The sequence below is a fragment of the Heptranchias perlo genome, chromosome 6 (genome assembly GCF_035084215.1).
Source record: "Heptranchias perlo isolate sHepPer1 chromosome 6, sHepPer1.hap1, whole genome shotgun sequence".
NCBI classification, from domain to species: Eukaryota; Metazoa; Chordata; class Chondrichthyes; order Hexanchiformes; family Hexanchidae; genus Heptranchias; species Heptranchias perlo.
Window position 1 is genome coordinate 110251556 of NC_090330.1, and position 25615 is coordinate 110277170.

Below are 25615 nucleotides of genomic sequence, written 5' to 3' on the forward strand. Positions count from 1 at the left end.
TTGCGTTGATTTAAGCACATTTCAAGTTATCCTTTAATATCCTTACTCTGTCTTTCCTAATTATTTTTAACCTACAGCCTGCTCTGCTTTCCTCTCCCCTGGTTTAAATCCACCCTCACTGCCTTATTTACCCTTTCTGCGAGCACATTGGTATCCCTCTGCTTCAGATGAAGTCCATCCCTTCTGAACAGCTTCCCTCTGTCCCAAAACTGGCCTCAATGTCCTAAGAATCTGAAATCCTCCCTCCTGCACCATCTGTCAAGCCACGCATTAATGGATCTAATCTGTCCTTGTCTAACCTGCCTATCACGTGGCACAGGAAGTAATCCTGAGATTACCACCCTTGAGCTCTTGCTCTTCAGCTTTGACCCTAACTCCTCGTACTGCCTCCACAAGACTGCCACATTACTATTTCCTACGTCACTGATTCCGACATGGATCACAACTTCTGGCTGCTCTCCTTCCCCTTCTAAAAGTTTTTCCACCCACTCCGTTATGTACGTCACCCTGGCACCAGGGAGGCAACACGCCATTTGGGACTCATGGTCACGGCTGTAGAAAAGGCTGCCTATCCCTCTAATAATTGAATCTCCTGGAATACTTACCCTGAACTGTTAGCATGGATCAATACAGATTAATAATCAATGCAGAAAGTTTTCAGTTGTGTCTGGCTGCTGGTGTTTGGAACAAGTGAGTCTAGGAATTAGCATTGGCAGTATTAGCAGACAAAACGCTTAGCCTGTTTGTACGACTCTCCATTAACTCGTCTTTTTTAAATGGGTCTTCAAAATGAGGATGTGTAAAGATATATTTTTTGTTTAACTGGATTTAGCTTTGGTTCAGTCTAACTTGTCAAATGATTCACTTTTATAGATTAGACATAATTTGATGCCTTAAAAAGGCCCCTTTTGTTTTTGAATGATTTTCCTTCATACGCACTATTTTTTTCATCGCAGAGTTTCAACAGATGTGTGCTACAGGAAACAACCATGGAGTTTGGTGAAGTCGTTCATTCAGAAAAATTCGTGGAGTGGATTAGAGGACTACTTCAAACACTTAGGTTTCTACTAAATTTTGGTACTTAATAAGCTAGTAGATGTGATGTACATCAGAGGATCAACAGGATTTTTTAAAAATTTATTCATGGGATGTGGGCACCGGTGGCAGGGCCAGCATTTATTGCCCTTCCCTAATTGCCCTTGAGAAGGTGCTGATGAGCCGCCTTCTTGAACCACTGCAGTCCATGTGGTGAAGGTTCTCCCGCAGTACCTTTAGGTAGGGAGTTCCAGGATTTTGACCCAGCGACGATGAAAGAACAGTGATATATTTCCAAGTCAGGATGGTTGTGTTCCCATACACCTGCTGCCCTAGTCCTTCTAGGTAGTAGAGGTCGCGGGTTTGGGAGGTGCTGTCGAAGAAGCCTTGGCGAGTTGCTGAAGTGCATCTTGTAGATGGTACACGGTGCGCCAGTGGTGAAGGGAGTGAATGTTTAGGGTGGTGGATGGGCTGCCAATCAAGCGGGCTGCTTTGTCCTGGATGGTGTCGAGCTTTTTGAGTGTTGTTGGAGTTGCACTCATCCAGGCAAGTGGAGAGTATTCCATCACACTCCTGACTTGTGCCTTGTAGATGGTGGATAGGCTTTGAGGAGTCAGGAGGTGAGTCACTCACTGCAGAATACCCAGCCTCTGTCCTGCTCTTGTAGCCACAGTATTTATGTGGCTGGTCCAGTTAAATTTCTGGTCAGTGGTGACCCCCAGGATGTTGATGGTCTGGGATTTGGCGATGGTAATGCCGATGAATGTCATGGGGAGGTAGTTAGACTCTCTTGTTGGAGATGGTCATTGCCTAATTCACTGAAGTATATTTGAATTGGAAGGGAGGACTATTCCCCGGTATTTTGATTGTGTATTTGGCTTTCCCCCTAATGCTTTAGTGGGTAAATATTCTAGGTAATATGATACTCAGTCATGCAGACAAGAAAGAGCAGGTTCAATCCCCAGTCCATGCTGATTTAATTGACCTCAGACAGAGCAGTAGTTGGAGTGCCACAATGTCCCCAGGGCTGCAGGGCATTCGGTGGGGAAATCAGGCCATGTGCAACTGTGCAGACATCTTGTGAGGATACAGCTAGGCTTGGCTGTGATAACCTCCTTGTTTGAAAAACTCTCTAGGCCCACTCGTTTTGTCAAGGGTCCTATAAGAAGAATGGCCACTGCATGAGATACAAGAGAGCTGAACCTGATCCAAGTGAGGATCCATACCCATTATAAGTTAGCCCCTTCAGGAGAGCGGGGCAGAATAATGTGTATAGATAAAAACTGAGTTGTGCATTCTTGCCATCCTCCCCACAGCATAGGACTGATTATGGTCATCAGCTTCAATGCAGGAAGCCTCAATTATTTGCAAGGAATGATTTGCCTTTAATGCTATTTTGTCTAGTGGAACAGGCTTGAGGGGCTGAATGGCCTACTCCTGTTCCTATGTTTGGAACCAGGAAATCCCTCACGTATTCCATCCTTCAACTTGCTTATTGTGACATAAGAACATGTTACCCAGGCAGAACCTCTCATGTTGTTTACTGTCTTCTTAATCAGTCTGTCTGTTACTTTTTTTGTATAAGCGGAAGTTATACGGTACACTTTTAAACAAATGGGTGTCTTACAAACATTCCTTATTCCATTGATGAATATTTATATATTTGAAGAATGAAGACTTCTTCACATTCATAGCGTGTCTCATTTTACAGAATCGGACCTGTTGGTTGAAGAAATGTTGCACAATCCAATCTCTGCAGAATTGGGTCAGCCTGGGCTTAGGCGGCGTCGTCGAACGTACAGTTGGAGCCGTGCAGACCAATTTACCAACTTACCTCTTCATCTGGATGTAGATACAAGAGAAGTGTACACAGGTGGTGCGTTAGTTATGATTATTTTACTGTATGTTAAGTCAGATTTAGGTAAACATGACTGACATTTTTAGATAAATTTCAACATGTGAAATTTGCTAAAAATAGCTGCATAATAATGGTGAGATTGACACTAAAATGCTGACCAGCTAGGGGGTAGGACCATTATCTGAAGATAGTGTAGAAGCCTGTGTTTTAAGCTTGCAACATGCAAAGTATCATTTACTGACTATTCAAAAGCACCAAACTTCCTCTGTTACAGCTGTACGTGTTTATACCTTGGCTGGAATTTCTCAATCTCCATGATGACTGGAAAATGAGGGAGAGATAGATATCTCCATACCTATGACTGTCTGAAATGCCTCTCCAAATGTAGAGAGAGAAAAACAAGGGCTGTCCTTGGACCTCTCTCTCAACTCTAGATGTTAAAGATTAGTCTGCCGAGCTGCGGTTCAAAGTAGCCACTTTAAATGAAAAGCCTCCCCCACACTCGGGTGTGGAAGCTTGCAGCAACCATATGTCTGTTTAGATAAGCCCACTGTTGGGCATACTGAATGAAAACCATTCTATGATAATGGCAAGGCAAGCCGTTGACAATGTTTATTGTCTCAAAGCTAAGATGGCATTCAAAATCAAACAGATTGCCATCTGGAGGATGGGCTGTCTGGTATCCCATCCCAGGACCGTCATAATCAACGTTATAAATGGCTTGTGTTAACTCTGGGCAGAGGCTACCGACACTAAGAGGGAACAAACCAACCCACCGCCATCCCACCATGTTCAAAACACAATTTTCATAGTGCCTGATTGTGACAAACAAGTGCATTCAGAGTTTCCAAAAAGCGGGCATTGCTTCAAAAAATTCTAGGCTACACTCTGTATAGCCATGCATTCCCCAATACAACCCTTTGCTCTCCCTTCCCAGTAGCAAGGATGTCAGGAGTAACTGAGGTCTGCACATGGCTTGATAAAGGCCATCTGCCTTTCATGATAAGAGGCTAACTGAGAGAAAATTAAATAGATGAAGTAGTTACAAAAGCATAGAAATTACCATTTTAACAGGGCAGAAATTTGGTCAACTTTGAGCAGAAGGGAGGCAAATTGAGGTGGAACCCATTTCCGCACCTTACTTGTTGCAGTGGGGGCGTGTGCATGGGCCCTTCCTACGCCCACCCCTAACATCATTTTTGGAAGCGCCTCTACCAGGATCCTGGGCTCCCCAAAAATCTCACCAGTTACATCTCCCTTACGGCTGGCGGAAAGTATATCTGCATGAAGCAGGCGTACTTGCCATATGTGGGTCCCGCAATGCCATATTAAAACAGCAATTCATCCCAGAGGGAATAAATATAGGACAGTCCTGCAAGGGAGCATCAGAAGAGGGCACTCTGAAAACTTGCCGGGTCTGCAGGCTGGATGCCCCAATAGACCTGATATTGCCGTGTGCACCCAACTCTAATACTTAAATGACCTTGTCTCCAGATTTGGGATGGGGTCATGTTGATGCCAGACTGGCGGGTGGAAGTTTTGCTGTTCCGCACCTCCCGCTGAAACTTCTAGTCAAGCTGTTGGCATTATTTCACACTTGTGTTATTTTTAACAGCACAAATGTGAAATAATGGCAATATAAACTAGGGGGCACAATTCTAAAAGGGGTGGAGGAACAGAGGGATCTGGGGGCGTATGTGCACAAATCATTGAAGGTGGCAGGGCAGGATGAGAAAGCGGTTAAAAAAGCATACGGGATTCTGGGCTTTATAAATAGAGGCAAAGAGTACAAAAGCAAGGAAGTCATGATGAACCTTTATAAAACACTGGTTTGGCCACAACTGGAGTATTGTGTCCAGTTCTGGGCACCACACTTTAGGAAGGATGTGAAGGCTTTAGAGAGGGTGCAGAGGAGATTTACTAGAATGATTCCAGAGATGAGGGACTTAAATTATGTGGATAGACTGGAGAAGCTGGGCTTGTTCTCCTTGGAACAGAGAAGGTTGAAAGGAGATTTGATAGAGGTGTTTAAAATCATGAAGGGTCCAGACAGAATAGATAGAGAGAAACTGTTCCCATTAGCGGAAGGGTCAAGAACCAGAGGGCATAGATTTACGGTGATTGGATAAAGAACCAAAGGTGATGTGAGGAAAAACTTCTTTACACAGCGAGTGGTTAGGATCTGGAATGCACTGCCCAGGGGAGTGGTGGAGGCAGATTCAATCATGGCCTTCAAAAGGGAACTGGATAAGTACTTGAAACAAAAAAATGTGCAGGGCTACAGGGAAAGGGCGGGGGAGTGGGACTAGCTGGATTGCTCATGCATAGAGCCAGCACGGACTCGATGGGCCAAATGGCCTCCTTCCGTGCTGTAACCTTTCTATTATTCTATGATAACCTTCTATGATTTTGTTATTTGTATTGCAGATAGAAGAAACAATTTGGAAAATAAACCGGTAATCCAAAATTGGAACCTTTCAAAGCTCGTGTTGACCATGAGTGCTATGTAAGTACGTTTTGAAAGGCTTTTCAAACATATTTTTGCACCATGAGACACCAGATTTAATTATGAATTACTATCAGGGCAACCCCTCCAAAGATTGGGAGGCAGGAGTAAAATAACCAGCAGGTCCTAGGCACATTAGGGTCGATTTTATAAAACGCTGCCGGTGGGGAGCTTCACCCTTAAGGGAGTATGTATCAGGAAATCAGGCACATACGTCCCACAATTTGCCATCTGATTTTTATACTCAGCTGTGATGCTCCAGCATAATCCAATGGCCTGCTAATGCTACCGTCGAGGCTTGCCTATGAATAATGGCCGCTTGGGCATGGTACCAGAGCACAATCGTTGCCTACGGATCCAGCTTGTGAGCGCGGGTTGCAACACTGGACATGCAGACTCCCGTGCTCAATTAGCAGCCCGCTGCATTTTGCGGCAAACTAAAAAAAGACAGCTTTTTGGAGGCTTGTCTGTTGGTCAGTGCAAGTCTTTTTACAGGCAGCAAGAATATGTAAATGGGTCGCGCCTTGCAACTTTCTCGCTGCTTTCCCAGTGACAGCGAGGGACAACCATTTGAAATGGTGAAGCACTGCATGGATTGCCTGGCTTGCACAATAGATTTCTTAAAGGTTAACATAATTTTTACATTTTTGGTTTGAAAGTTACATCCTTTTTTGCTTATCATGATGCTTTTTCTATATTTTTATTGGTGCATTAAATTTTGCTTCTCTTTTTGGTCACAATTTTTGTATTGAAAGATTTTTTTAATGCCAAATCCAACCTACTTGCTTCCAGTTGCTAAGTTGGTTGCAATGACTTAATTGTGAGGATGGGAATTCCTTTGAGAGTTCTAATGGCACTCCTAGGTTTGGAGGAGGACGAGTAGTTCTAGAGGGGACAGAAAGGTACATGTTTACTGATTAAGACAGCCCTTCCTTGGCGTGTCTTCAGCACCTCTGCTTCACAAAGGGGCTGTCACATAGCAATGTCTTCTCCTGCAGATAGCTTGTACCACAGAGGCAGCTTTTCCTGTGGCCATACATTCACAGCACCGGATCCTTCCGAGCCACCACTGGTGAGCTATGTCACATCAACAACAACAACTTGCATTTATATAGCACCTTTAACGTAGTAAAACATCCCAAGCCGCTTCATCAGTCTGTTAGCTGTGCAGATGCATCAAGGAAGTGACAGCGGTCTTGATGCAATATAAGCGATGGGAAAGAGACACCTGCTGAAGAAAGCACAGAGCATTTCCCAGGCACCAGGGTTCCTGAGAGTGCATGGTACAGCAGATGACACCCAGGTACTCTACAGACTATTGAGCCTGCCTGCCACTTCCTGATAGATAAGGTGTAATGATGTCTTCTGGGGATGGAGCCCTGAAATTCCAAATGGGGTAACCATCCTCATAGCTACCTTGTACAGAAGCAAATCCACATTGCCAGCCATCGAGCAGGGGTTAGGTGTCCACGGACTCTGCTTTCTACCTCAATATTGCATTTACTTTCACTTTACTTTCGTCTGGCATTCACTGCTCTCACCCCCCCACCACCCCTACTCTTTTGGCAAAGGCTATCAAATATGTAAAATTAATTTTGTCACTTTGTAAAGACTGAATCAATATTTGCCTTTATCTGTAGCCACTTACATTTAAGAGCACACATCCCATTAAATTTGAGCTGCTGGTCAGATTTTGTGCATCACTATTAATTTACCTGCTGACACAAGACCAGAACAGTCCTGAGAGCTTATGCTAACAATTCAAATGACCTGACCCTGCAAAATTGTGCACAGTTACCTCCGTACCCTGTAGGTTAGCTTAGGCCAGCCATTCCCAGCACAGATTTTGCAAAACCAGGGCTCATACCTCAGCAAGAAGTCAATGCCTTAAGAACAGGATAAAGAAAGAAGAAAGACTTGCATTTATACAGTGCTTTTCACAACCTCAGGACGTCACAAAGCGCTTTTGAAGTGGTGTCACTGTTGTAATGTAGGAAACGCGGCAGCCAATTTTGCGCACAGCAAGGTCTCACAAGCAGCAATGAGATAATGACCAGATAATCTGTTTTTTAGTGATGTTGGTTGAGGGATAAGTATTGGCCAGGACACCGGGGAGAACTCCCCTGCTGTTCTTTGAAATAGATCTTTTACGTCCACCTGAGACGGCAGATGGGGCCTCAGTTTAACATCTCATCTGAAAGACTGTACCACCAACAATGCTGCACTCCCTCAGTATTGCACTGAAGTGTCAGCCTAGATTTTGTGCTCAAGTCTCTGGAGTGGGTCATGAACCCACGACCTTCTGACTCGGAGGCGAGAGTGCTACCCACTGAGCCACAGCTGACAGGATAGGAGAAAATTGATGAGAGGGAAAAAATTGCTTTAAAAAAAGAAACATTTATAGATCTAGGTAAATTTGTAAAGTTATTTGCGTGGGATTTATCCATGTATTAAAGCCTGCAATTTCCAAACGAAGATGATTTGTGGCTAGTTGAATACATTTTTATTATGACTTTGCAGATAAGAAATCTTCAGGCATTGTTAAACACCATTCCATTAAATCAATAGTTATGTCTTAAGCTAATCTTAAGAAACTGCCTCTGGACAGCCTTTATATATCATGGGAAGGGAAAGTCACAGGAAGCTGTTTCTGGCTACCTGATGTCAATGTCCCAGTCAGTCTAAAGGGATTGTGTTCATGGTGGTTCTTCCTATTCCCATCCTGAACATTCTTGTGTCGTATGTTGTAAATGTTTGTTACATTCAAAAATGATGAAGAATCTTCAAAACAGATAATTGTATTTTTCAGAGGACATTTGGAGCTTTGTACAAATGTAAGAGGATTGTATTAATTTTATTTTGTGAGTTGTTAATTATCTACAAGCAGAAAAGTGTTTTTATAAATGAAATTAAAAGAATGTGACTTTTTTTTTCAAATAGTAGTCCATTTTCTTTGCATGAACAGCTGGTGTCCTGGAAGCTTTGGAGCTGTACAACTACTTCATTTCTTTTATATTTCAGTCTCTTTATCCTAGCCTTGTTGAATTTAGGCCTGTTTTATAAACTTTTGAACATAGAAGATGTAGCCCAAAGGGTACACCTATCGAACAGGATAAGAACATCCGAAAAACTGAGTCTTGGGTAAGTGGTGCTCCAGATGGAGAGAAATAATGAAGCAGTGTACAAAATAAAAATATATTTGAAGGTGTTATACCCTAATGTAGAATCATAGAATGGCTACAGCATGGAAGGAGGCCATTCGGCCCGTCAAGTCCATGCTGGCTCTCTGCAGGAGCAATCCAGCTGGTCCCATTCCCCCACCTATCCCCGTAGCCCTGCAAATTTTTTCCATTTAAGTTCTTATCCAGTTCCCCTTTGAAAGCCACAATTGAATCTGCTTCCACCACCCCATAGGCGGTGCATTCCAGATCATGACACGGACTGCAGCGGTTCAAGAAGGTGGCTCACCACCACCTTCTCGAGGGCAATAAATGCCGGCCTCGCCAGCGACGCCCACATCCCATGAACGAATTAAAAAAAACACTCACTGTAAAAACGTTTTTCCTCATGTCACCTTTGGTTCTTTTGCCAATCACCTTAAATCTATGTCCTCTGGTTCTTGACTCTTCTGCCAATGGGAACAGTTTCTCTCTATCTATTCTGTCTAGACCCTTCATGATTTTGAATATCTCTATCAAAATTCCTCTCAACCTTCTCTGCTATAAGGAGAACAAGCCCAGCTTCTCCAGTCTATCTGCGTAACTGAAGTCCCTCATCACTGGAATCATTATAGTAAATCTCTTCTGCACCCTCTCTAAAGCCTTCGCATCCTTCCTAAAGTGCAGTGTCCAGAACTGGACACAATACTCCGGTTGTGACCAAAGCAATGTTTTATAAAGGTTCATCATAAACTCCTTGCTTTTGTACTCTATGCCTCAATTTATAAAGCCCAGGATCCCGTATGCTTTCTTAACCGCTTTCTCAACCTGCCCTGCCACCTTCAATGATTTGTGCACATATACCCCCAGATCTCTCTGTTCCTGCATCCTTTTAGAATTGTATCCTTAAGTTTATATTGCCTCTCCTCGTTCTTCCTACCAAAATGTATCACTTCGCACTTCTGTGTTAAATTTCATCTGCAACGCCCATGCCACCAGCCTGTCAATGTCCTGTTGAAGTCTATCACTATCCTCCTCACTGTTCACTACCCTTCCAAGTTTTGCGTCATCTACAAATTTTGAAATTGTGCTCTGTGCACCCAAGTCCAAGTCATTAATATATATCAAGAAAAGCAGTGGTCCTAGTACCGACCCCAGGGGAACACCACTGTACACCTCCCTCCAGTCCGAAAAACAACCGTTCACCACTACTCTGTTTCTTGTTCCTTAGCCAATTTTGTATCCATGCTGACACTGCACCTTTAATTCCATGGGCTTCAACTTTGCTGACAAGTCTATCATGCGGCACTTTATCAAACGCCTTTTGGAAGTCCATATACACCACATCAACCGCATTACCCTTGTCAACCCTCTCTGTTACCTCATCAAAAAACTCAATCAAGTTAGTTAAACACGATTTGCCTTTAACAAATCCTTGCTGGCTTTCCTTAATTAATCCACACTTGTCCAAGTGACTGTTAATTTTGTCTCGGATTATCGTTTCTAAAAGTAAAATATCTTGTCATTTTTTAATCCTTGTGAAGAAGAGTCACATGGGTACATTTCTCTCATTCCTTGAGTGGATACAGGGAAAGACATTCCATATTGGATCTGTTCTTCTGCCAGACTTCTAATGTTCTGGTTCTGTTACCCCCCAGACAGTTTGTCATGTTTTGGGATTTTTGACTATTTGACCTAGGAGGGATTTCGGATCAATTCATATTAGGAGGATGCTCACAAGAGGTTAAGTCCATAACATGCAGCTTTTTGCAATGCAGGTTAGAATTCCGCACATCAGGGATTAGATCTAGCAAAACCGGCTGGAGAAATGGTGTTTCTTGCATACCACATCAGCTTGGAACAGTGGAGGTTCATTAAAGCCATTGCAGTAAATGTACACGCATAAAATGTTTGAATAGCTTCGTTCATGTGAGCTCATCTCCTAGAATGGCAGTAGCGAGTTTAATTGGCACTCGACTGGCCAATTTCTGGACGTAGATATCCTGAGGGGTGGGTCAGAGCTCAAGCCTTTAGCTGCCTGTCCAGCTAAGTAAAGACAGGGAGTTTGCATAAATCTGGAAAAGAAGTCAGTCAGAATTCCTTAGTGCCATCTGGTTTCATAGAAATTATTGGTTAGAAAAGTGTATTTAAGCCTGTTAACGGCGATAGTGTGGCATAGATCAGTATTTTCTATGTTACAGGATTAAAATACACGCTAAATGCTTCTCTGTTCACATATGAAGAAAAGAAAGAACTTGCATTTCTATAGCGATCATCGCAAGCTCAGGACACCCCAATCTGCTTCACAGCCAATGAAGTACTTTTGAAGTATAGTCACTGTTGTAATGTAGGAAACGCAGCCCCAGCCAATTTGCGAACAGCAATGATATAATGACCAGATAATCTGTTTGTTTTAATGGTGTTGGTTGAGGGATAACTATTGGCCAGGACACTGGGAGAACTCCCTGCACTTCTTTGAATAGTGCCTTGGGATCTTCTATGTCCACCTGAGAGGGCAGATGGGGCTTTAGTTTAACATCTCATCTGATAGACGGCACCTTCGACAGTGAAGCACTCCCTCAGCACTGCACTGAAAGTCAACCTAGGATACGGGCTGAAGTCTCTGGAATGGAGCATGAACACAGGACCTTCTGACTCAGGCGGAGTGCTACCACTGAGTCATGGCTGACACTTGTAAAATAAATCAGCCTCCTAATTTATAATTCACCTCATTTCACTTGAGTTTTCGTCAGACACCCTTCTGGAAGATAGGAGAAATGTATGTGGGCATATGCCAGATAACATCATCCAGTTTACATAAGGGGATTTCATTGTTAAGACCCCCATGCCATGCTATCGGATGACTAGACATGGGGCAGTAAAGGTAAACTCCTGATCAAAGGGTATTCAGGGTTCACTTACAGGAGAGACCAGTCATACTGAACCCAAGTGCAGACCTGAAATTTATAACAGTGGTGAACAGCTAAAGCAATATGGGAGACCCTGCCACAATCAGAAGCAGTCTTCCCTAGACTGGATAGGCTGTATCCGGTTCCACATTCCCAAGTCAGGGCCCAATTTAATCGCCACTATAGGATTCCCTGGTGAATTTTTCGGTGCAGACTAAGTATGGCAATTCCTCTCTTCTAGCAAAGACACATAGGCAAGAAACAAGAAGCAGGGAACACTTCGTCTACGCATGCTCAGCTACCAGGTTCACTGGATCTGATTTGTGCCCAAGCACAAGCAAGTCAGATAGATATGGCAATGGCACAGCTCTCTGTTGGAGGGAGGCCAGGTTCAAGCCATTGTGACACTGAGTAAGAAGGTTCACACAAGGCACTAAAGTCATTCAGCATACCCTTGGACCTGTTTTAAAAAATATCCTGAAAACCTCTTCAAATTTTGCTGAGACAGTATTATATTCCTTTTTCCCACAGTTTGGATCAGGAGACGATAACAAAGCAGGAAGCAAAACACAATAATGCAGAACTTCAGCGACTGCGGGCAGTGATCAATAATTCCATTTTACTTCTAGAACAGGTACTATGAACAGGGAGCATTTTTGAAGACATGGTCTGCAAGTTTCATGATTGCCAATTGCTAAAGGTACATCCCCAACAGGTCCGTAATCAAGTAACCCTTGTGGTGTTTGAAGGCTGTTTTCATCATGAATTCGCAAATTTTGTTTACCGATTATTGGTCATAAGAGGCCGTTACTTAATGTTGTGGCACTCAGGGCCAATCTCTGTAACCCCCTCCATCCCTACAACTCTCTGAGTTCTCGGCGCTCCTCCAATTCTGGCCTCTTGCATATCCCAGATTTCCTTCCCCCACCATTGGCGGCTGTGCCTTCAGCTGACTAGGCCCTAAGCTCTGGAATTCCCTCCCTAAACCTCTCCGCCTCGCTCTCCGCCTTTAAGATGCTCCTTAAAACCTACCTCTTTGACCAAGCTTTTGGTCACCTGTCCTAATATCGCCTTATAAACATAATTTAATAGGACAAAGTCAGCATGGCTTTACGAAGGGGAAGTCATGTCTGACAAATTTGCTTGAGTTCTTTGAGGACATAACGTACAGGGTGGATAAAGGGGAACCAGTGGACATAGTGTATTTAGACTTCCAGAAGGCATTCGACAAGGTGCCACATAAGAGATTATTGCTCAAGATAAAGAATCACTGGATTGGGGGTAATATTCTGGCATGGGTGGAGGATTGGTTATCTAACAGGAAGCAGAGAGTTGGGATAAATGGTTCATTCTCGGACTGGCAACCAGTAGCCAGTGGTGTTCCGCAGGGGTCGGTGCTGGGTCCCCAACTCTTTACAATCTATATTAACGATTTGGAGGAGGGGACCAAGTGTAACATATCAAAGTTTGCAGATGATACAAAGATGGGAGGGAAAGTGGAGAGTGAGGAGGACATAAAAAACCTACAAGGGGATATAGACAGGCTGGGTGAGTGGGCGGAGATTTGGCAGATGCAATACAATATTGGAAAATGTGAGGTTATGCACTTTGGCAGGAAAAATCAGAGAGCAAGTTATTATCTTAATGGTGAGAAACTGGAAAGTACTGCAGTACAAAGGGATCTGGGGGTCCGAGTGCAAGAAAATCAAAAAGTTAGTATGCAGGTGCAGCAGGTGATCAAGAAGGCCAACGAAATGTTGGCTTTTATTGCTAGGGGGATAGAATATAAAAACAGGGAGGTATTGCTGCAGTTATATAAGGTATTGGTGAGACCGCACCTGGAATACTGCATACAGTTTTGGTGTGCGTACTTAAGAAAAGACATACTTGCTCTCGAGGCAGTACAAAGAAGGTTCACTCGGTTAATTCCGGGGATGAGGGGGCGGACGTATGAGGAGAGGTTGAGTAGATTGGGACTCTACTCATTGGAGTTCAGAAGAATGAGAGGCGATCTTATTGAAACATATAAGATTGTGAAGGGGCTTGATCGGGTGGATGCGGTAAGGATGTTCCCAAGGATGGGTGAAACTAGAACTAGGGGGCATAATCTTAGAATAAGGGGCTGCTCTTTCAAAACTGAGATGAGGAGAAACTTCTTCACTCAGAGGGTAGTAGGTCTGTGGAATTTTCTGCTCCAGGAAGCTGTGGAAGCTACATCATTAAATAGATTTAAAACAGAAATCAACAGTTTCCTAGAAGTCAAGGGAATTAGGGGTTACGGGGAGCGGGCAGGAAATTGGACATGAATTTAGATTTGAGGTTAGGATCAGATCAGCCATGATCTTATTGAATGGCGGAGCAGGCTCGAGGGGCCGATTGGCCTACTCCTGCTCCTTGTTCTTATGTTCTTATGCTGCACGGAGTCAAATTTTGTCTGATAATCGCTCCAGTGAAGGTTTTTGGGATGTTTTACTACGTTAAAAGTGCTATATAAATGCAAGTTGTTGTTGTATCACTCCTGAAGCCCCCGGAGTGCCACGGTGCAGTTTTGTGAGCCAATAACCAGTGACAAGCTGCTAGCTGCCTGTTGCTTGCTGGGAATTGTCTGACACAGGAGGGAAGGGGCAGGAGGTCCAGGTGTGCCCGAGTTTATTGGCAGCCTTCCCCTGCACTGGGACTAACTGAGCGCCTTGAGCACAATGTAGCTCTCAGGCCTTTGTGCCTGATTTTCCTGGGGTCTGTCATTATCCACACCGTAGTTTCACCAAGCTGAATTTCTCCAGAGAGATGCAGCTTATGTTGATTGTTGCGAGGCAAAGGGCTGTGCTGGTAAAAGAAAAAGTATTGGAAAAAAAAACTTTCTATTAAATCTGGTTGCAGTTCCTTTGAAATACAGGGTAAATTCAACAATCCTGCACAGGCCAGCGATAGGAACATAGGAACAGGAGTAGGCGATTCAGCCCCTCGTGCCTGCTCCGCCATTTGATAAGATCATGGCTGATCTGTGATCTAACTCCATATGCCTGCCTTTGGCCCATATCCCTTAATACCTTTGGTTGCCAAAAAGCTATCTATCTCACATTTAAATTTAGCAATTGAGCTAGTATCAATTGCCGTTTGCGGAAGAGAGTTCCAAACTTCTACCACCCTTTCTGTGTAGAAATGTTTTCTAATCTCACTCCTGAAAGATCTGGCTCTAATTTTTAGACTGTGCCCCCTACTCCTAGAATCCCAAACCAGCGGAAATAGTTTCTCTCTATCCACCCTATTCGTTCCCCTTAATATCTTATAAACTTCGATCAAATCACCCCTTAACCTTCGAAACTCAAGAGAATACAACCCCAATTTGTGTAATCTCTCCTCGTAACTTAATCCTTGAAATCCGGGTATCATTCTAGTAAACCTACGCTGCAATCCCTCCAAGGCCAATATGTCCTTCCGAAGGTGCGGTGCCCAGAACTGCTCACAGTACTCCAGGTGCGGTCTAACCAGGGTTTTGTATAGCTGCAGCATAACTTCTGCCCCCTTGTACTCTAGTCCTCTAGATATAAAGGCCAGCATTCCATTAGCCTTCTTGATTATTTTCTGCACCTGTTCATGACACTTCAATGATCTATGTTCCTGAACCCCCTAAGTCCCTTTGGACATCCACTGTTTTTAACTTGTTACCATTTAGAAAGTACCCTGTTCTATCCTTTTTTGATCCAAAGTGGATCACCTCACATTTGTCTACATTGAATTCCATCTGCCACAGTTTTGCCCATTCACCTAATCTATCAATATCCCTTTAAATTTTATGTTTTCATCTACACTGCTTACAATGCCACCAATCTTTGTGTCATCGGCAAACTTAGATATGAGACTTTCTATGCCTTCATCTATGTCGTTAATAAATATTGTGAATAATTGAGGCCCCAAGACACATCCCTGCGGGACTCCACTAGTCACATCCTGCCAATGTGAATACTTACCCATTATCCCTACTCTCTGTCACCTTTCGCTCAGCCAATTTCCTAACCAAGTCAGTACTTTTCCTTCGATTCCATGGGCTTCTGTCTTAGCTAACAGTCTCAGCTAACAGTCTCTTACGTGGGACCTAATCAAATGCCTTCTGGAAGTCCATATAAATAACATCCATTAACATTCCCCTGTCCACTACTTTAGTCACCTCTTCAAAAAATTCAATCAAGTTTGTCAGGCACGACCTACCTTTCACAAATCCATGCTGGCTCTCCCTGATTAACTGAAAATTCTGATAGGGCTACATTAATGTCAGATCTCCTCTCAGACCTGCTGCCATTAAGCGTGGCTCCTAACTGGGACACTATAAGTATTTTGTTTAGAAGTTATCTTGATTACTTTTCGCATCTATCATTTTAAGTGCTTTGATATTAGAAACAATTCATATAATCCAATATGCAATAATGATTTATATTATTACAAAAATAGCATTTTTATTATCTCAAGTTAAATGTCATGTAAATCATAAGTAATAGGGGTTAGAAATAAAATGTGAACCTCCTCACAAGTGAAAATAAAAATCAATTACAAGCTCAGTGAAGTATTCTGCTTATAAAGTCTGTTTCATTTAATTAAAAATCTGAATTTTAATTGTCTGCATTGAGAAATGAAAGTAAGATTTGTCATATTTTATTTCTAGTGTTATCAGTGAGAATAGCCCGGAATTTCCTCGGAGCTGTTCCCACTGGCGTAACTTCAGGGGTTTCCACTGCACTTCCGGCAGCGGGAGCGGAACCAGTTCCGAGGAAATTCCAGACCCAAGTTTTTTAATTCCCACATTTCTTGGGCCATAAATGTTATGAGCTTTAATATGTAGTCTAGGGGTGAGTTTAATCCTTGGGTCAGTTTTGAACCAAGAATTTTAGAAGCCCACCTGGCAGACTCTAGTGGGATTAATTTCCTCTATAATGCAATGGTCAACATTTTCAGGTAAACTCCTGCCTGCATTACTTTGACTCAGTCACAACAGCTTGCACCTTTAACGTAGTAAAACGTCCCAAGGTGCTTCACAGGAATGATTATCAAACAAATATTTGACACCGAGCCACATAAGGAGATATTAGGACAGGTGACCAAAGTTTGGTCAAAGAGGTAGGTTTTAAGGAGCGTCTTAAAGGAGGAGAGAGAGGTAGGGAGGGGAAGAGGTTTAGGGAGGGAATTCCAGAGCTTAGGGCCCAGGCTGCTGAAGACACAGCCGCCAATGGCGGAGCGATGAAAATCAGGGATGTACAAGAGGCCAGAATTGGAGGAGCGCAAAGATTGCGGAGGGTTGTAGGGCTGAAGGAGGTTACAGATATGAGGAGGGGCAAGGCTATTTAGGGATTTGAAAACATGGATGAGTGGTGCGTGTTAGGATACGGGCAACAGAGTTTTGGATGAGCTCAAGTTTACGGAGGCTGCAAGGTGGGAGGCTGACCTGGAGAGCATTGGAATAGCACTGAAAGGAATTTACGTAATTGTTATCTAGTGCACTGAAAATAGCGCACAGCAGAAACTAAACTTGCACAGGCCAACATGTAGCAAGTGTGATCATTCAATAAATACTTGTGGGTAAACAGCCACTTGACAGCATAGGGTTATGAATTCAATTGAGGGTGCTTATGTCCAGGAAGAATATTCATCCATTCAATTTTTGTTTTCTTTCTCATTTACAGTTGAAAAGTTCACTCGCAACGATTCAGAAGAGTTTTGAGCTGCAAAACCAGACTGTGAAGACCCCCAGCAGATAGAACTTCTGAAGAATACAGGTGAAATCTGAACATAGCCAAGAGAAGTGAAAATGGAGGAAAATAAAATAATACTTGTGTTTGTATAGTGCCTTTCGTGTTGAGAACATCCCAAAATAGATTAAGTGCTCAAGCCCTGGTGTAGGAATCGAAACCACAGCGTCTGAAACCAGTGAGCTGGCAAGTGAGCCAAGCTGATACAACAAATATACAAAGTGTGATTATAGCAGATTGCATTCCTTGGCCATACCCTACATTAAAAGTAAATTCTACCGAGTGACCAATTAATTAACAGCTGTGATGGATGCTGTGTAAATTCTCCAGACTGTGGGACCTCATTTAATATCCACATAAACAGATGAAGTAACACAATACTACACATACAAGAAAAATCATAACACTGACCATTAAACTATGGCACTTCAATAATCCTTTAACAGCTGTATTTTATATAGCAACTTTAGTTTTTCACCAGTTAAGAATTGCACGGTTTGTTTTGGCTGTGGCTGTGCACCATTTTCTTAAGACCATTTAATTTATGTAGAAATGGACATTATCTGGTTGTTGCACACAAAAAATAGCTGGAATTTGTACTTCAAAACACGTCTTAATATGGATTAAAATCCACTGTAATTTATAGAAGTAAATCTAGATTTTAAAAAATGATTTATAAACAGATTTTTATTACATAGTATCAAATTGCAAAGCTTGTGTTAAATTTACCTTCCTAAAACTTGAAAGTTTAAAAAAATATAAGGCTCGGTTATGAAGTGATGTGTAGTGTCAGTCAGGGTAATTTTTTTAATTGTTTGCATTTTGGAATGTAGAGAAAGAACTTGCATATTTATTCCTTCTTTCATTTTGGAATATACGATTATTCCATTTGTGTTGCAATTGACCTTTAATGATTTCTAATGAAGTCTTGAAGGCAGAAGTTACTGTTGCAGATAATAGCAGACAAATGTTCGGTGTATGCATCTGTTCCCTCTGTTTACTAAGCAGGCACTTAAATGAGTTAGCACAGCGGTCAGAGGAATGTCACACAGATCCTTTAAGTGTTTGTCTGCTGTTATTATGAACACTAATTTCAACCCTCATTATTTTCTGGGGATGCAAAACATCACAGAGTCAAAACGCTAACTGTAGTTGAGGGGTATTTGATAACCTGAGGATTCAGAAGCTACTCAGAGTTTCATTACGTGATCGAGATCCATAACTTGAGGGTCTGAAATCGGGCTTTGTTTTATTAGAATATCTGAGTACGGTTGTGCCTGAGCAATTCAGGCACAAAGTAATAACCACTTGGAACATCAGATTGATGAAAAGGATTTCAGGTTATCAGTGCTGATGGGTGATGTACTGGGCAAGGTGTAAGGAAATGTACAGTAACTGGCAGACTAGAAACAGATTTATTGAAAGAAATCTTTAGTTTTTTAAATTTAAAAAATTATTTTTATTGTACAAATTCTATGGAGCATGTTTTGCAAATAAACCATATTCATTGTTTACAGGTTGTTTTCAGCACTACTAAATGACTTGGGTAGAAATTTTCTTTCAAAGCAATGTAGTTAAGAATTTGAAGTAAGAACATAAGAAAAATGCATCTGTTTTGTGTTCTGCCCCCAGGGCAGGTCCTAATTCAAGTCTCGCACATGAGATTCTCGAGCCTCTCACCAGGGACGGGGTGGTTTCCCGTTGCCTTCCTCATGGTTTTTATCTTCAGACTATCTTCTCCTAGGTGGGCTGCAACCAAGGCTGAAGAGCCGATCTACCCTGTACAATGGGGGGAGGCCACTCACTCCCATCGAACACAAGCTCCCCCGCTGGGCATCTACCCAGTATTCAGAGCCAGAGCTCCAGTCTCCACTCGCTGGGCTGTCTGGAGCGGGGCTCGAAAAAGCAGGAATATGCAGAAACACTGAGCCAGTGGTCTCTCCATCCGGAATCAAATATCCCACTGGATAGCCCAGTATCTTCACTCGCTTGGACTGTCTGGAGTATGGCTCGAACTCTTCACCTTCTGAATCAGGCGAGAATGCTACCACTAAGCCAAAGGCTCGCTCCTTTTAAAAAATGTAAGGGATGAGAAACGGCCAAATGTTCACTATATCCAATTTATCATTATGAACAATTTCCCCTGTGGATTGGTGCATAGAGCTGAGGGGCACTCTAAACAGCTGGTTAATCAGGTGCTCATCCTGTCCTCTTGGCATCAACGCTTGAAATATCAGCTGCTACTAAAACACCTCTGTATTTTGTTAACTTCCTTTTCTTCCAAAGTGGCAATCTGAGTGGAATGTTGCTCAGTTATTAGTGGGCAGTTTAAATACCTCATCGATTGAAGTGTAAAACTGTAAAGTCTCAGTTTTAACAATCCTGTTGAGTCTTTATTTTCCGGGATGACATTAACACTCAGTGGGGGTCTAAATTGAACATTGTGTCTGTTTTAATGGCCTAAAATGATAACAAGTTTAGCAGCGCACGGGCATACAGGACACTGCTGAATTGGTCAGGGCCTTTTGTTAGGCGGCCCGAGGACCGATTTAGGGTGGTCCTCGGGCCTCTCCGTTCTTGCATATCATCGCTGCGCGCCCATCGGTCTGTGGTGCTCACGAATTTAGGCCTCAAGGTCTTGTCAGTGTTTAGGCAGCACTCGGCTCAGAAGCCAGATTCAGACATCGTACTGTCATCGGCAATTTTACAGTTTTTTACTTCACTGATCAGCTGTTTAAAACACTCAACTGTCCAATCGCCCTGCTCACTGGCACTTTGAATGCCTGATTAGTTAAGTATAAAACTGAATTTCCAAGTGTCAGCAAGGCCTGCTCAAAGTGCCAGGGTTGGGAGCACAACCGACTTGTTCTAATCACTAAAGTGATTGGGAAAGTGTGACCGTCAATGTATTTAAAAACTGATCTATCCACGGGATCAGTACAATCAGATTCTAGTGTACAGTTCACCCTGGGCATAAGACTCATCCCGAGAGTTTTCACCTTCCCTTATAATGAGAGGGAGAGAACATTCCATCTCTAAAGATATTTGCTATTGCCAGCCTGTAGTTGGATGTGCTAACCTTTAACAAGTTATATAGCATTGGGATAATGATTAAGCTCGAGTAGACCATCTCTTTAGAAGACCGGGCCTCGATTTTTGATTCAGGCATCTATTGGCTAAGAGGTCGGAGAGAGGCTCAATCAATTGCATAGAATTACATGGAATGTACAGCACAGAAACAGGCCATTCATTTACAATGAACCAGCGAGCTACCAGGGTAAATCACGATCCTTATAGACAGCTGGCCGATTGGGAGGTTGGAAAATGCGTCACAATTTGCTGCCGGGAAGGGGTGGAAGCAGCAATTAAAAGGGAGCAGCGGATTATAGTGACGGGGGACATTTTTGTAGCGCCTACTGCTACTAGATCAAATAGTGGAAGACTTTAAGGCTCAAAATCTTTTGCTCCCTGGATGGCAAAAGAGATAGAGAGTAAGATGAAGCAGAAAAAGGGGGTGTATGACAGATGTCAGGTTGATAATAAAAGTGAGAACCAGGCTGAATATAGAAAGTACAGAGGAGAAATGAAAAAGGAATTGAAGCAGAGTATGAGACTAGACTGGTGACTAACATAAAAGGGAATCCAAAAATCATAGAGTTATACAGCACGGATAGAGGCCCTTCGGCCCATCGTGTCCGCGCCGGCCATTAAGCCCAGTCTAATCTAATCCCATATGCCAGCATTTGGTCCGTAGCCTTGTATGCTATGGCATTTCAAGTGCTCATCCAAATGCTTCTTGAATGTTGTGAGGGTTCCTGCCTCCACAACCCTCTCAGGCAGTGAGTTCCAGACTCCAACCACCCTCTGGGTGAAAAAGTTCTTTCTCAAATCCCCTCTAAACCTCCCGCCTTTTACCTTGAATCTATGTCCCCTTGTTATAGAACCCTCAACGAAGGGAAAAAGCTCCTTAGTATCCATCCTATATGTGCCCCTCATAATTTTGTACACCTCAATCATGTTCCCCCTCAGCCTCCTCTGCTCCAAGGAAAACAAACCCAATCTTCCCAGTCTCTCTTCATAGCTGAAGCGCTCCAGCCCTGGTAACATCCTGGTGAATCTCCTCTGCACCCTCTCCAAAGCGATCACATCCTTCCTGTAGTGCGGCGACCAGAACTGCACACAGTACTCCAGCTGTGGCCTAACCAGTGTTTTATACAGCTCCATCATAACCTCCTTGCTCTTATATTCTATGCCTCGGCTAATAAAGGCAAGTATCCCATATGCCTTCTTTACCACCTTATCTACCTGTTCCGCCGCCTTCAGGGATCTGTGAACTTGCACACCAAGATCCCTCTGACCCTCTGTCTTGCCTAGGGTCTTCCCATTCATTGTATATTCCCTTGCCTTGTTAGTCCCTCCAAAGTGCATCACCTTGCACTTTTCCGGGTTAAATTCCATTTGCCACTGTTCCGCCCATCTGACCAACCCATCTATATCGTCCTGCAGACTGAGGCTATCCTCCTCGCTATTTACCACCCTACCAATTTTTGTATCATCAGCGAACTTACTGATCATACCTTTTACATTCATATCCAAGTCGTTAATGTAGACCACAAACAGCAAGGGACCCAGCACCGATCCCTGTGGTACCCCACTGGCCACAGGCTTCCAGTCACAAAAACAACCTTTGACCATCACCCTCTGCCTTCTGCCACTAAGCCAGTTTTGTATCCAAAGTGCCAAGGCACCCTGGATTCCATGGGCTCGTACCTTCTTGACCAGTCTCCTGTGCGGGACTTTATCGAAGGCCTTACTGAAATCCATGTATACCACATCCACTGCGTTACCCTCATCCACACGCCTAGTCACCCCCTCAAAAAATTCAATCAAATTAGTCAGACATGATCTTCCCTTGACAAAGCCATGTTGACTATCCCTGATTAATCCTTGCTTCTCCAAGTGGAGACTAATTTTGTCCTTCAGAATTTTTTCCAATAATTTTCCTACCACTGATGTTAGGCTCACTGGCGTGTAGTTCCCCGGTTTTTCCCTACTCCCCTTCTTGAATAATGGTACTACATTAGCGGTTCTCCAGTCCTCTGGCACATCCCCTGTAGGCATGTCTTCTATAGGCATGTAAACAGTAAACAGGTAGCCAGTCAGTTTAACCTCGGTGATGGGGAAGCTTTTAGAAACGATAATCCAGGACAAAATTAATAGGTCACTTGGACAAGTGTGGATTAATGAAGGCAAGCCAGCACAGATTTGTTAAAGGCAAATTGTGTTTAACCAACTTAATTGGGTTTTTTGATGAGGTAACAGTAGTAATGCATGATGTGGAGATGCCGGTGATGGACTGGGGTTGACAATTGTAAACAATTTTACAACACCAAGTTATAGTCCAGCAATTTTATTTTAAATTCACAAGCTTTCGGAGATTTTCTCCTTCCTCAGGCAAATGTTTCAAGAGCTCCTTGAAGCCTACGCATTTATACATATTGAACAATACATGGTGTTTACAGACTGCCCCTGCAACTGCCCGTTGCCAAGGCAATCACCGTGTTCAGACAGAGAGGTGTCACCTGCAGAACCCCCGAATACACATTCAACAAAAAAACAAACAGGGAAAAAAAACAGAGAAAAAAAAACACAGAGAGAGGCAGAAACATCCGGAAGGCAGAGAGAGCCAGCAAATGACCCATTATATTAAAAACAGATAACATTTGTTCGCTGGTGGGGTAACGTGTAGCGTGACATGAACCCAAGATCCCGGTTGAGGCCGTCCTCATGGGTGCGGAACTTGGCTATCAATTTCTGCTCGACGATTTTGCGTTGTCGTGTGTCTCGAAGGCCGCCTTGGAGTACGCTTACCCGAAGGTCGGTGGATGAATGTCCATGACTGCTGAAGTGTTCCCCGACTGGGAGGGAACCCTCCTGTTTGGCGATTGTTGCGCGGTGTCCGTTCATCCGTTGTCGCAGCGTCTGCATGGTCTCGCCAATGTACCATGCTCTGGGGCATGGTACATTGGCGAGACCAATGCCTTCAACATGTCATCAATGAGGACAAACACCTCGCTATGGCCATCCCCACACCTCCACTACTCGCCTTTAAACAGCCACCCAACCTCAAACAGACCATCGTTCGCAGCAAACTACCTAGCTTTCAAGAGAACAGCGTCCACGACGCCACACAACCCTGCCACGGTAACCTCTGCAAGACATGCCAGATCATCGACACAGATACCACCATCACACGAGATGACACCACCCACCAGGTGCATGGTTCATACTCCTGTGACTCAGCCAACGTTGTCTACCTCATACGTTGCAGGAAAGGATGCCCCAGAGCATGGTACATTGGCGAGACCATGCAGACGCTGCGACAACGGATGAACGGACACCGCGCAACAATCGCCAAACAGGAGGGTTCCCTCCCAGTCGGGGAACACTTCAGCAGTCATGGACATTCATCCACCGACCTTCGGGTAAGCGTACTCCAAGGCGGCCTTCGAGACACACGACAACGCAAAATCGTCGAGCAGAAATTGATAGCCAAGTTCCGCACCCATGAGGACGGCCTCAACCGGGATCTTGGGTTCATGTCACGCTACACGTTACCCCACCAGCGAACAAATGTTATCTGTTTTTAATATAATGGGTCATTTGCTGGCTCTCTCTGCCTTCCGGATGTTTCTGCCTCTCTCTGTGTTTTTTTTTCTCTGTTTTTTTTCCCTGTTTGTTTTTTTGTTGAATGTGTATTCGGGGGTTCTGCAGGTGACACCTCTCTGTCTGAACACGGTGATTGCCTTGGCAACGGGCAGTTGCAGGGGCAGTCTGTAAACACCATGTATTGTTCAATATGTATAAATGCGTAGGCTTCAAGGAGCTCTTGAAACATTTGCCTGAGGAAGGAGAAAATCTCCGAAAGCTTGTGAATTTAAAATAAAATTGCTGGACTATAACTTGGTGTTGTAAAATTGTTTACAGTAGTAATGCAGGTAGAGATAAAAATGGTGTTGATATCATAATTGCATCATTTGACCCTTATTTACATACATTCATGAGGCCCTCACCTGGAATTATGTCTGCACAGAAATAGGAACTGGCCAATAACCAGAGGTAAATCAGCAGGTCAATCCAGTCCCAATACCGTGCCATTGATTAGGCATAAATAGCATGATAGCAAGATGAAAATTGCCCCTCCCTGCCCCATGTAATATAATATTCCACAATGTCACTGTGAATTTGAAGGCCAGGCTTTGTTCCTCAGTTAGCTTAGTATCCTGAAGTCTGGCCACAATCAATTAAAATCATCAGCTTATGTTGTTCGCAGATAATCAAACCAAACGTACTCTATCCCTTAATCATGTGCCACGATTGTAAAGGTGGGTCCTTATGGCAATTGCTGGGGCAGGAGGCTTCCAAGACACCTACAGGTGGTAATAGGGAAAGTGACCATTCTTGCCTTGTGCACCTAGTCTCCTCTAGTGAAGGGAACAGTTATAAAGCTGGAGCACTGTAGTTATTTATCTGATGGGACCAGGACCAAAGCCATTCACCTGCCTGTACTGAATATCTTCTCAACATCCAACTCCAATAAGAGGGCCATGATGGGACATTTACCATGTGCAGAGTCTAAAATATGTACGATTTTCCTTAGTGTAATGATCAATAGGCTATTAAAAATCCTACCTGATCACTGCCGATAATATACAGACATTTGCTAATGAAGTAGTTTTGCCTCTACCTTGTAGTCAACATTTAACAGTGAAATGGGCCTGTAGTGACTACATTGGTTCTGGTCCTTCACAACACTGAAGTAGGAGCACTTTTGAGTGTTTTGAAAAGTGTGGGATCCCATTACATCTGTTCAAAGACTGTCAATAGTGGCCCGAACTTGGGCAGAAATTTCATGTAGAATTCTACGATGCATCCAATACAAATGAGGTGACTTTTCCTGCTTTGGGTGCCCTAGTGCCCTTTCCACAAGATTAAACAAACAAAATGAGTACTTCACAGCATTTTTTTTTATTTATACATTTGTTACTTCATATCAAAATAAGTTCACAAATTGTACACAAAGGATCTCTCTATTGGATTGCTCATTACCCAGCAAACTTGGATTCATAGTTATATATAAATCTGTATTCAAAAGTGGTGACAATGAAAACTATAATGAGCAAAGCAAATCCCAAGTTCAAGTGGGTTTCACAAATACGGTCAAGAACTCCACAATCCTCCCTTCAATCGATACTTGCATGTTTTCCCCCCCCTCCACCCATCATTTTATTATTGGGCCCTTCACTTTGGGTTTTCTGCCCCCCCCCCCCATTTTACTCCCCATGAAAGCTGCAAAGGAATTCAGTTGGTTACTTCTACTATTCGTCCCTCCAAGATTTCACGCAAAC

At 43.3% G+C, this 25615-nt stretch overlaps 1 protein-coding gene across 2 annotated transcripts in view; it reads left to right on the forward strand.

The window, feature by feature from the left end:
* Positions 1-18721, forward strand: part of gramd1c (GRAM domain containing 1c) — a 63589-nt gene extending 44868 nt beyond the window's left edge. The window contains exons 8-13 of one of the 2 annotated variants that reach the window (XM_067986625.1): positions 957-1060; positions 2747-2911; positions 5321-5399; positions 8421-8540; positions 11998-12100; positions 17142-18721. In XM_067986625.1, the coding sequence (XP_067842726.1) occupies positions 957-1060; positions 2747-2911; positions 5321-5399; positions 8421-8540; positions 11998-12100; positions 17142-17216 (646 nt within the window). In that variant the 3' untranslated portion in view covers positions 17217-18721. The remainder of the gene's footprint in view (positions 1-956; positions 1061-2746; positions 2912-5320; positions 5400-8420; positions 8541-11997; positions 12101-17141) is intronic. The other variant, XM_067986626.1, reaches the window with a different exon arrangement.
* The last annotated feature ends 6894 nt before the right edge of the window (positions 18722-25615 follow it).